At 47.6% G+C, this 12,029-nt stretch overlaps 4 protein-coding genes across 4 annotated transcripts; 3 read left to right on the top strand and 1 right to left on the bottom strand.

Annotated features, from left to right (window-relative positions):
- Positions 1–46: 46 nt before the first annotated feature.
- NOT5 (general negative regulator of transcription subunit 5) lies at positions 47–2,019 on the top strand (the record flags this gene model as incomplete). Its single annotated transcript, XM_043278668.1, has 3 exons — positions 47–301; positions 398–1,896; positions 1,959–2,019. The coding sequence occupies 3 exons, from the start codon at positions 47–49 to the stop codon at positions 2,017–2,019; spliced, it is 1,815 nt and encodes a 604-aa protein (XP_043136424.1).
- Positions 2,020–3,964: 1,945 nt separating this feature from the next.
- Positions 3,965–4,805, top strand: ACHE_40465A (C2H2-type zinc finger protein; the record flags this gene model as incomplete). The annotated part of the gene is made up of 3 exons (XM_043278667.1): positions 3,965–4,021; positions 4,079–4,494; positions 4,553–4,805. The coding sequence occupies 3 exons, from the start codon at positions 3,965–3,967 to the stop codon at positions 4,803–4,805; spliced, it is 726 nt and encodes a 241-aa protein (XP_043136423.1).
- Positions 4,806–7,153: 2,348 nt separating this feature from the next.
- On the bottom strand, positions 7,154–7,960 carry ACHE_40464S (uncharacterized protein; the record flags this gene model as incomplete). The annotated part of the gene is made up of 2 exons (XM_043278666.1): positions 7,154–7,517; positions 7,575–7,960. 2 exons carry the CDS (start codon positions 7,958–7,960, stop codon positions 7,154–7,156), a joined length of 750 nt encoding a protein of 249 aa, XP_043136422.1.
- Positions 7,961–9,578: 1,618 nt separating this feature from the next.
- ACHE_40463A (uncharacterized protein) lies at positions 9,579–10,184 on the top strand (the record flags this gene model as incomplete). The annotated part of the gene is made up of 1 exon (XM_043278665.1): positions 9,579–10,184. One exon carries the CDS (start codon positions 9,579–9,581, stop codon positions 10,182–10,184), a length of 606 nt encoding a protein of 201 aa, XP_043136421.1.
- Between the last annotated feature and the right edge of the window lie 1,845 nt (positions 10,185–12,029).

Below are 12,029 nucleotides of genomic sequence, written 5' to 3'. Positions count from 1 at the left end.
ACCGAGCAACCTCTCCCCCTCTCTACCACCACATGAACCGCCCATCATGACCTCCCGGAAAACACAGCAAGAGATCGATAAGACCTTCAAAAAGGTCGCAGAGGGTATCCAAGCGTTCGATGGGATATACGAGAAGATCAAGTCGACAACGAATGCCGCCCAGCGCGATAAGCTCGAAGACAACCTCAAGCGGGAGATCAAGAAGCTGCAACGATTTCGCGATCAGATCAAGTCCTGGGCAGCAGGCAATGAAGTCAAAGACAAGAGTCCGCTGCTCGAGCAGCGTAGAGCAATCGAAACTGTGGGCTGATTTCCAAACCGTCCCTCGCAACTGACATTGATTTTCTATGGCTTTTGCCACGGACCATGGACCATGTAGGTGCTAACGGGACTGCAGTGTATGGAACAGTTCAAGGCCGTCGAGAAGGAGATGAAGACCAAGGCATATTCGAAAGAAGGTCTATCAGCAGCATCGAGGCTCGATCCCCGCGAGAAGCAAAAAGTCGAAACGTGCGATTTCTTGTCCAATATGGTCGACGAGCTTCAGCAGAAAATTGAGGCGATGGAGGCCGAGGAGGAGACGCTTCATATGCAAATGAAGAAGGGCAAGAAGGATATTAACAAGTCAAATCGGTTATCGGATATTACACACCTTACGGAACGCCATAAGTGGCACGTCAATAAACTCGAGTTGTTGCTACGGGCGCTCCAAAACGGGAATGTCGAAACGGGCCAGGTGCTCGATCTGAAGGAGAGCATAAAGTACTACGTCGAAGATGGGCATAACATTGACTACTCTGGGGAGGACGAGACGCTCTACGATGACTTGAACCTGGAGGTCGATGCAGAGGGGCAGTTCGGACTGGGCGACAACGACCGGGTATCGTCGCAAGATACGCAGTCACTGCAGGACGACGAACTGGAAACGAAACCCAAGAGCAAGGGAGAGACTCCGGGGCCACGACGGTCATCAACACAAATGAAGTCACCTCTGCCCGTTCTCGCGACCCTACATCCTTCCACGTCAACCAGCTCCACAAGCGGCATGAAGCCCGCTCCTCCACCAACACGACTTCCCGGGGAAACCCTCAAGTACGCATCCGCAGCGGCGGCGGCAGCTGCAAGTGACAAGAATGGCGTTGGAATCGCTCCTTTGCCCCCACCCCCAGGTGCCAGCCCTGCATTTCCCGCAGCAGTTCCCGTGTCGAAGCCTTCCTCGGTCGCCTCGCCAAGCGTCGCGCCAGCACAGCCTACGCCTAAGCCTGCATCAGCTGCCGCACTCGCTGCAGAGGAACGGTCACGGACGCCCGCCTTCAGTAGTCCTAAGGTGGCACCCGCACCCGCACCAGTCGTGGAGAAGAAAGAGCCTCCCAGCAAAGAGCCCATTACTGCTGCGACAAATGGAGAGACTGGCAAGCCGGAACAACGCGATGCCGAAGAGTCGATATACCATCTGCCTCCTGGGTTACAAGACCTGATCCAATCCTTCGAAGTGACCAAGAACCGCGCGTCTACGAACCCAGCACCATCGGCCCAACGACTTCTAGCAGCATCGCTGACGACTTGCCCGGAACCAGCCGACGCAGAGAAGCCTCGTCACTACAAACCGCAAAATCCTTACAACACACCCCTCTACTACCCTCAAGAACCGCTTGCGATATTTGACGACCCGCGACTGTACGATACGGGGCGGATCGACACAGATACTCTCTTCTACCTGTTTTATTACCGACAGGGCACTTACCAGCAATTCCTGTCCGCCAAGGCGCTCAAGAACCAAAGCTGGCGATTCCATAAGCAGTACCAAACGTGGTTCCAGCGTCATGAGGAGCCCAAGGCGATTACCGAGGAATTCGAGCAGGGGACGTATCGGTTCTTTGACTATGAGAGTACATGGTATGTTTTTTTTTTTTTTTCCTTTTCTCCTTGGCATATTGATTTGATACTGACGTCTGCAGGATGAATCGGCGCAAGGCGGATTTCAAATTTGTCTACAAGTACCTTGAAGACGAGTTATAATACGTGTACCATGCGGAGCAGGTTACACTTGAATACAAGACAATTGCTTGATGGAATTGGTTGGGATTTGGTTTCTTCTGTTCTGTTGTTTGATTCTGCCAGGAGTGAGTGTATGTACGAATGGGCAGCGGTGGAGTTCTTCGTCTATGGGGATTACCATGGTTCTTATTCATTTCCATGAGAACACTGTACTCTGTTATCATATGCCTCGGTATATCCGGAGTAGAACCACGACTACAGCGTATTGCGTATTGTAGCATTCACCTGACCGGTATTCACCCATGCCTACGTACTACATCGAACGCATGTCAGCAGTCCAAACCCGATGCAAACCACGGGGGCCGACCAGGTTCACCCCAGTTCCTCTTAACTAAGGTTCTTCCAGAACTCTTCCACAGTCAGGAACAATTCCGGGGTAAGTCTCGTGGTATGTTTATGCCCGAGGCCAGCTGTTGGTCTTGGCCAGCCATACAGCGTCCAGCGCAAGCAAGCGAATCGCCTCACTGCTTTTCCCTTCTCAAAAACCAGTATTGATGTGCTTCAGATCTACAGTACAGCAAATTACTTGAGGGATTTTTGTCCTCTGCAGCTCTCATTGATTGATTGACTGACTGACATGTACTTTGTGTCGCAAAAGTGCAGAGAGGTTGCCGAGAGGCTGTGCGGCTCAGCGGTACATTACATACGAGGTTCCAGGCTACTGACTGCTGTGCTCCGAGTAACAATACAAGTGCTTGTACAAAGACTGACGTCAAAACGGGGATCTCCGTACAAACACGGCCGGGAGAATCGTTTTCTTGTTGGTGCGGATCGCACAAGTGTTCAAAAGCCTCTGTCGATCCGGGTATCTAGTGCCGATTGAGGTCGGTGATGTTTGCATATGTCGAGTACGGAGTACGCCTACGAGTACAGAGGACAGAGGATAGCGCGGGATACGCGCGACTGTCCAGCAAAAGCAAAGGCCACAGAAATATCCAAGTCGAGTATGTGGTACAGCAGGAGTTTGCATGATTCCCATGCTGCGGACGCTTTGTGACCGGCATCATCCATGCTCGGAGTTCTCTTGTCCTGTCGCACATCCTCCGCGGAAACTTCCAATCAAATAATACATGCTGGACTCGTACTTTCTCAGTCACGGTCGGCGCCGAATACCCGAAACGAGACAGACTCAGACCCATCCAAAGGACTTGTACAGCGAATGAGGCTGAGTAGCCGCCATAAGGCTCTCTCCGGAAATCTCTTTGTGGGTTTTCTGGCTTGTTTGTTCGATAAACAGAGCTCCGCGGACAACGCTAAAACCCCACCGCAATTTGTTTCTGTGGAGGAAAATGGAGGCCCGATGATGTTATTGTCTCTTTAATCCCCTTCGTGATCGTCCTTCAGAACCTTTCCGAAGTCTTTCAGAATGATTTAGCGGCACCTCGCGATGGAGTCGTGTCAGCCTATCCGGCGATTCTCAAGCACACACACTCCAATCACAACTCGTCCGGGGAACTTGGCGATGGGATACCGGCTCTCGAACCCCTGGATAAAATGGATAGAACAGCGGACGAATTTTCTAGCGTCAGCCCAGCGGGCAGGGATGTTTGCTTCACTTTGTGATCCTGCGTAAAATAAATCTCTCACCCACTTTTTTCTGGCAGAGACGCCCTATCATAGCTTGCGGCTAAGGTGGCTGAGCATTTTGTCCACACAACTTCCTATCCCGTTTGCGTCCTTTCCGCTTTTGGCATCGTCTATCGCAGACAAGGTTAACAGAAGTCTTGGTGTGATGACATAGGCCTGGGGGATCCGCTTCGTTTGGGATGCGACTATGATGCAGTGCGGAATTAGGACTCCTGCTTCTTGTACGTATAAAGACGGACATCCCGATGGCCAACGGTCCTTGCTCTACCTTCTTTGTTTTACGAAACTTACTCGACCGAGTAACCCAACTGACCTGACCATGGACTTGTACTTATCCAACACCCAATCTAACATGATGTTTTCCCATTCCACAATGGTTGTCTTCCAGTTGTCTAAAGAAAAGAAAATAAACCGCAAAGCTAATCGTATTTAGACACAGACTCCTGGTCTGTCTTGTCCAATGGAGCATTCGTACTCACAGGGAAGCGAAGCTTCAACACAGTCTTCCTTCACTTATTCAGACGTGTGCTCTTCCTCTCCGATGCAAGAACTAGAATTCCTTCCCTGCCAGTCTCCTTTCGAGTCGTCCTATGATTATGAATTCTCTCCTCCCCCGAGTCAGTGCCAATATGGCTTTGCGGACGCATACCAGGACGTATACCCGGCCGCCAACTCGTCCTATGTCAGCTCTATTCCGATTCCAGGCTCAGGCTGCGGATACTTCGACCCCTTTCTGGCAACATCTGCATCATCGATATCGTCTTCCCCACCGGTTCAATGGCCGCCCCAAGATGTCCAACTCTTCCCTGATCCCTGTCACGACATTTCCTTCGAAACCACATTTCCCAAGTAAGCCACCCCAACCCCCAAATCACAAATTATCAACACAACTAACATAACGCACCAGATCAAACAAACCATTCCCCTGCTCTGACTGCGGCAAATCATTCACTCGCTCCGCCGATTTAAAACGCCACCAAACCAGCGTCCACTACCCCATATTCCAAGACTGCCCCATTGCCGACTGCTCAAGAAAAGGCCACAACGGCTTCCCTCGAAAAGACCATTTGCTCGAGCATCTACGCGCGTACCATCACGTCCCTGTGCCCAAGCGCGGGGCGTCGAAGAGAGTTGCTAAAGCGCAGTATCCATGTCTGTAGCGGATTTGATTGCTACTGATCGGTTTCTCTTTTCTTTCTTGCGAGCTGATAAGACTCGACTCGTTGCTTATGATTTTAATGCCCCTTCGCACTTTTTTTTTTTTTTTTTCAGATATTCATTTCGGATTCATTCGTTGCTTGATTGCTTGACTTTCGAGATGCTACGAGTTATGCTGATGCTGATGCTGATATTTATGTTTATGTCTGATGTTCCTTTTTTACAGTCATGTCGTGTGGCATGCTGACTGCGACTGCGATTGCATGTTTTATGTATACCCATATCATATGATCCATATACCCGGGGCTGATGATGTCTCTGTTGACACACTACTGAAAGACTAGGTCCTCTTACATACTTCACATTAGAATTGATACAGATAGATCAATGTTTTCTTTCTGCTTCTTTTGGTTTTAAGTCTGATGACAGATTAATTGACTTTTTCGCGCAGTTTTTTTTTTTTTTTAGTACAGAGATTGCCAGTGTCAATGGATAATGTATTATATCTATATTTTGCTCTTTGTATTCACTTGTAGGTCAATGGAATATGTGGTAGTCAATGTTACTATTATCCTTACATCTCCCAATCTTTCTCTTTCCTACCTTCTACAGAGCTCCACCCAATGACGATTCCAACAATATTTTAGCCAACAATGTCATTAAATATCCTCCATATACCAAACAGTACCTGGAAAAAGTCATCGTTTGATAGTATGGCATACATTAGCAATCCGCTTCGTTGTGCCCTCAATAGCCCTGATATTCCTACTGGAAACGCCCCTCGTTGACAAATATCGATTCAGCAACGTCAAAGTCAGCTGGGTTCGTCCATATTTGTCACGTTGGAGTGGATACAGCATTTCAAGCCAAAACCAGACACTTTACATTACGAAAGACGGTCCAATTTGGTTGGGCGATCTCGGAATGGCATTTTTTGGCGTATGATTAGCAATTGCGCACCATGGTTCAACAAGAGAACGGTCTTCCCTTTCTTTTTAGTTTGTGTGTTTGATGAACTTCAGCCCTCCGCTGTCACTTGGGGAAATGGTTCGTGAGCAAACCGGACAAATCTTTTTGGGAGAGCAGGCGTCGCTCCTAGGATTCACTGTGGTGCTGTATTTGCTGCTTCTATCAACTTAGCTAGAACAGACGAAACTGTTGAGAGCCACGTGAGACATTATTATTATTATTATTATTATTATTATTATTCTTATTATTGTTCATACACGCTTCTGTCAGCCCCGTAATGGTAGTCGCTATGTACATCGTCGCCTCTATACACATATTCTGATATCTTATTCCGCATGTTGTATATCCCGTGCTGCTGGTTCCGTACTGCTGTTCCCGTGGTCACGAAGGTCCATGGGCTTGTTGGATATTGTCTCGTTTCCTTCCCTACTTCTGCAAGCATTAAACCTTGACTGTGCTATACTGCCGGTTGTTTCATGTCTGTTGCTGTGACTCGGTATGTGGTTGGTAGAGTCTGAAACTGGCCTAGGAGACCTGTCTCAAGCATGAAACGCACTGCCTTCGGTACCAGTCTGGCCGTGTTAGGTAGGCCCGGTAATCCAGCTCCCGCCTTGATCCCTCTGTAAGATGGCGCATCCGGGGTCCTGCCTAATTCGTACAGTGGAGGAGAACGTGGCGTCTATCCTGGGGGCCGCGTCTGTAAGAGCATTCAGTCGATTCCATAGCCTTAAAGGTACCAAGATAACTGGCCAGCGCAATCTTCCCAGTCTGCATTTGAATGAGGACTGATGTAGCGGCTCTCCGTAGGCCTTGTTTTATTGATACTAATTTTTATATTATCACAATTGCAGCAGTCCAGTTTTCGAGGATTCTAGTTCGCTCAGTCACACCTTGAGAAAAAACTATGACTGTGCTCATCCTATGCCGGACGGTCGTCTCAGAACTTGTGGATGATTTGGGATGTAATGAGCAACCAGCAACTGGACAAGTCAACCTAGTACCGAACGCTCCCACGTCCATTCTTAAGGCAATGATGCTCATACCGCCCCTAAACACACTGGCCACTCAATGCATGCAAGTAGCCAGCATCAGCATCACCAAAACCAGATACGTGATCTGATTCAAACCCCCAGGGTCACCAAGATGCCTGCAATAACATTAAATGGTTTAACAAACTGGCAACAACTTTAAGCTGGAAGTAACTTCATTGAATAATGAAATGACGGATGCCCGATCAGGTAACTCCATGAACATGTGTGCACTAGCGTCGTTCCGACTAATAAGGCCCAGGTAGATGCTACAATCTGTCCCAACAGCAGATACAAAAACAAGCCCAAGTCATCAAATAGTACAGTCCCTGACATCGTGTCGCCTTCTTCACTTAAGGCGCATCCTTGTGCTTCTTGTGGATATCTTGAATAGTGGCGTCAACCTTGTTTGTCCATGATTCAAGCTGATTTGTCTGGACTGTATTAAGACCCTGGAATTCAAACAAAGGTACCTGTCGCTTTGCACTCAACATAGACTCCATTTTTGTCCCAATGCCTCCAATGGAACCATCAATGGGTTTGTCAAATGTAGACAGCATGTCGGTGGAGCCAGATGATTTGCCAATGCCTTCAATCCAGGATTTGATTTTCATAGTTGCATGAGGGATGGCAGCGGGATTTTTGAATCCCAGACCGCCAAATTTGTTGTTGGGCTTCGGTTCTGATGCCTTTCCAGAGCAAAGGGCAGTATCAATCCTGCACATTTTCAGTTAGACAAGCGGAACAACTAGAACTTGGATGTCGTTGGGTTACTTACGAAACCTGGCCTTTGTTGTTTGTCTTGTAGCAGGCGAAAATGTTGAAGAGAGAGAAAGGTCATTACCAGGAAGCTTTGACTCGACTTGTTTGAAGAAAGTGTTGAAATCGGTTCTGGGCATGAATGCAGTACGCAGCTTAGGGCTCTTGTCTGCCTTCAGATCGTCACTCACGGCTTTGGCGTACGACAAGACCAGGGAGGTGAATGCAAGCACATCATCAGTAGCGTCGTCCTTTCCAATGCAGTTTGGGTTTGATTGGAAGAATTCCTTTGTAACCAGAGTGAAATAGTTCTTTCCGTTAGGCATTCCATCAAGGATGTGCAAATCTCTGGTGCCTGTGGCATGGCCTTTCATAATCTCATAAAGTCCCTCAAGGGCCATTGGCGCAGTGACTTGCGGCTGCCAGTCCTAGTCCTCTGGCTTACTCCTCTTGCTTGGGCCATCAATCTTCCATGATTGCACTTATTTTTGTCGATGTTAAGGTGAACTGGCCACTCTCCAGTCCATGGCTTCCATTCAATCTGACACAATCTTACTATAATAGGCGTCAATATGAGCTGCGACTGCACTTACCTTACCAGATAGTCCGCTGCTGCTTTAGCAGCCTTTGCAGCATTTCTTTTCCCAAGCTTGATCTTTGGCCATCCAAAATGTACTCTGCAAACAGTTCCGGCATTGCTGCCAGTGTCTGCTGTCAACATCCAGTTTGTGCCCTTGCAGCCTCCAACAAGATATTTCTTTGCTGCATTCGTGTCATCCAAGCTACATTTGTCATTGATAATATAGAAGAATGATGGACTCTCGAACTCGATTCTGATTCCTGTAGACCCATCAGCAGAGGGCCTGTCGAGGTGCTCTGTTATGTCTTTGAGAGGTGGTTTCGTCGTGGGCGCTGTCGAAGAAGTAAGTAGGATCATGAGCCAAGCCACCCTAGGCTAATCCTTCCAAGGTAGGCGTTTAGCCGTGGGAGTGAGATGCAGCAAGGCTGATTGATATATGGGGGCGGTTGAGATCTTACCGAATTTAGTTAGTATACATCTAAAGAAAGCTAGAGAACCCTAACAGCCTGCGTCCCGCGCCGGGACCACGGTTTTTCCATGGAAAGCCTTGGGCATCGCCCCCGACGTTAAAAATAGATAGACACTCTGTACCTTATACACACACCACCAATCTACTTTTGGCTGACTGGCATTTTCTTTCCCAAAAAAATCACAATGGTATTCGAACGCCTGCCAAATGAAATTCTGGAAAATATCATCGCGCATACCTTGCCAGAGGGGTTTGAGGGCCTGGCATTGACTTCCAAGCATGTCTATACACTCTGTGCACCATTCATCGAACATTACAATATATTGCGCTTTCATTTTCGGAGCTTCTTGTACTACAAAACAGATCAAGTAGTCAAAAGTGGACTTCACTTGGTCGCTGATACCCCTGCCTACACAGCCTGCTCAGCGTTCAACTTGATTGCACTCATTGCTGTCGAGCCAGTTATAGCCCATTACATTCAAGAGGCAGACTTCGAGAATGACAGTCTATTCACCAGGACAAAGACCGTGAAATCGCAACAAACGTCAACCATGATGGAGCCGTGATTGAACTACTTGCCAATTCTTCCTACCTGAAGGAAGCAGGTCTTGACTGGAGGACATATTGGGCTGCAATTGAAGAGGATCTTGATGCTGGTTGTTACTCCCAACATGCTGCAGCTTTTGCTCTGACACTCCTACCTAATGTCAAGACATTTAAGCTGCCTAGATGGTGGAAACCAATTGCTGCAGCCGACAAGCTCCTTGATGTTGTTATTCATAAAGCTAGGCAGCCCTGTCTCCCTTATGATAGACCTAGTCTCGCCCAAGTCAGTGAATTTGAAGCATCCGTCAGGCGCACAAGTGAGCTAAGATTCAATATATCTTGGGCAATTCCGTTCCTGGCACTGCCACACGTCCAGTCTTTCTGCGGCCTCAACTGTGTAGGCATTGGTGGTCACAGCAATATCATGTCCAAGTTTCTGGATAGTGGCTTTGAAGCAGCTGTTGAAGTGATTGATATCTCTCACGCTTCCATTGACGGGGCTGCTATTGCAGACTTTCTTAAAAACACACCACGCCTCAGAATATTGACGTACTCGCATAAGGCAGGACGAAATGTTGGCTTTCAAGACTGGGATCTCTGCCAGTTTATTATGGCCATTGAGAATGAGGTTGGGGGCCATCTGGAGGAGCTATCCATCCGCATTGGTGAACTACATGGATCAATCGTTCCTGGAAAGGTATCGATATGTGGCTTCCAGAATCTGCAAAAGCTTGAACCAATGTGCAATCTTACATCTGCTGCATCAGCAAGCCATGAACTGCTTCTCAGTGATCTTATACCTGCTTCGGTCTCTAAGCTTTCCCTAGTGTCGCACGGAAAAAGCCACCATGAGAAGGCTCTTGACGCCTTGTTCTGTGACCTTGCTGCTAGGAAAGATGATCAGGTGCCTGCACTTGAAAAAATTTACCTGTCCTACCCTAGAGATGCAGATAGTCTGTACAAGGAGCAGTGTGAAAAGCTGGCTGCAGAGACAGAGAAAGCAGGTGTCCTTTTACATCTAAAGTCATAAGTGCTCTGGACTGACTTGAGAACATTCAGTGAAGCAAATAGAGTCTCTCCATTTATTTCTTGACCACATTTCAATGCAAAAATTACATACATGTAGACTCTATGATCTATGCGATCTATTAAAACGCACAGTCTAGTGAGTCCAAGTTGCCTAGTTTGTCCAAGTGGTTGTAGCTGTGAAGGTCTCGAGCAATAGGAATCTATTGGTAGACTATGTGACGAAATTCTAACATGAGGAGAGAAAGGAAAGAGGCAGGCCTGCCGGCGATGAGCTATTTAGTGTGTGCAAGGGGTTTAAGCGATGCACAGTGAATGTCCTATGCCAAACAGGCCAAAATAATCAAATATGCTATACAGCTAGCGTCTGAGAGATCCTGCATGGACCAGAGATGGATAGCTATTACTCTACCAGAACCGGCTATATATACCAGACCAGGGTGTAACGGGCTAGGCCCGAAAGGCACCTCGAACCATAAATGGTTCTCGATTGAAGCTATTCACAAGAGCGTGCCGAAGTCAGGTGATCGTAGATCACCTGATCACGAGTATATAAATCCACCGCCAGCGTGTCTTTCTTTCTTTCTTTCCTTTCCCCAACGAGTTCTTTTGTACATATCTATATATTAGATAGCAAGGCTTCGGCCCATTACATTAGAACTCGTTCCTTTCTCATCTATTTACTTAATTTATCGAACAACGGATTACCTATTGGATTGAACGGACAACGGATCGTACATCGTACATCGAACACATTGGAAACATCGGATACACAGGAAACATCGAACACATTGGAAACATCGGATACACTGGACACATCGAATACATTGGACACATCGAATACATTGGACACATCGAATACATTGGCGACATCGAATACATTGGCGACATCGAATACATTGGACACATCGAATACATTGGACATATCGGACATCGAATACATTGGCGACGGACATTAGATACATTGGATGCATCACGGTTGAACACAACGAAAAAACACAACGGATTGAAGCCATTGGAAATTGAGATCGAGCAACTGTTATCTAATGGTAACTTACACGCCTGACGACGTTGAAAGCGACACTATGAACAGTCCCAACATGGAAGATGATCTTGCAGCGATGGTTGAGTCCATGAGGACTCGAATGGCCGAAATGGAACGGGAGCTACAGAATGTTCGACCAGCTCAGCGGACCTCACCACCCCGAAGCGAACCAACACCTTCAACAACTGACTCCCTTAGGCGTCCTAGGCCTAAGATTGGAGACACTGAACCATACGACAACTCTGACCGAAGCCTCTACCCACAGTTCATCAGTAAATTGCGTGCGAAACTAAACATCGACAAGGATGCAATCGGCAGTGCTTATGATCGCATCTGGTATGCTTTCAGTCGACTAACCGGCTCTGCTGCAGCCCAGGTCCTCCCCTGGATGGACCACTACGCTGGAGATATGGATACTGTCACAGAACAGACCTTAAAAGACTTTCTGAATCACCTTGACTTCAATTTTAAGGACCGTAACCTCCGTGAACGAGCCGTCCGTGCCCTAGGGAACCTAAAGCAAGCCAACAAGCCTTTCGCCACCTTACTCAATGAATTCAACCGACTGCTCATGGAAGCTGGAGGTTACGATTGGGATAATGAGGTCAAGCGGTCTTACCTTGACAATGCATTGAATCATGAAATGAACGACCGATTGGTCACCGTTGAAAAGAAGGAAAACTTTTCAGAATATGTTGTTCAACTCCAGCTCATTGCGGACCGCATGGAGAAGAATGCCAGCCGATCACGGACCCTACAGCATAACAATGCTAACCGTCGGGCCAATAATCCCAACCCATCAAG

This window comes from Aspergillus chevalieri, chromosome 4 (genome assembly GCF_016861735.1).
Source record: "Aspergillus chevalieri M1 DNA, chromosome 4, nearly complete sequence".
Taxonomy (NCBI): domain Eukaryota; kingdom Fungi; phylum Ascomycota; class Eurotiomycetes; order Eurotiales; family Aspergillaceae; genus Aspergillus; species Aspergillus chevalieri.
This window is presented reverse-complemented; position numbering and strand designations above follow the sequence as displayed.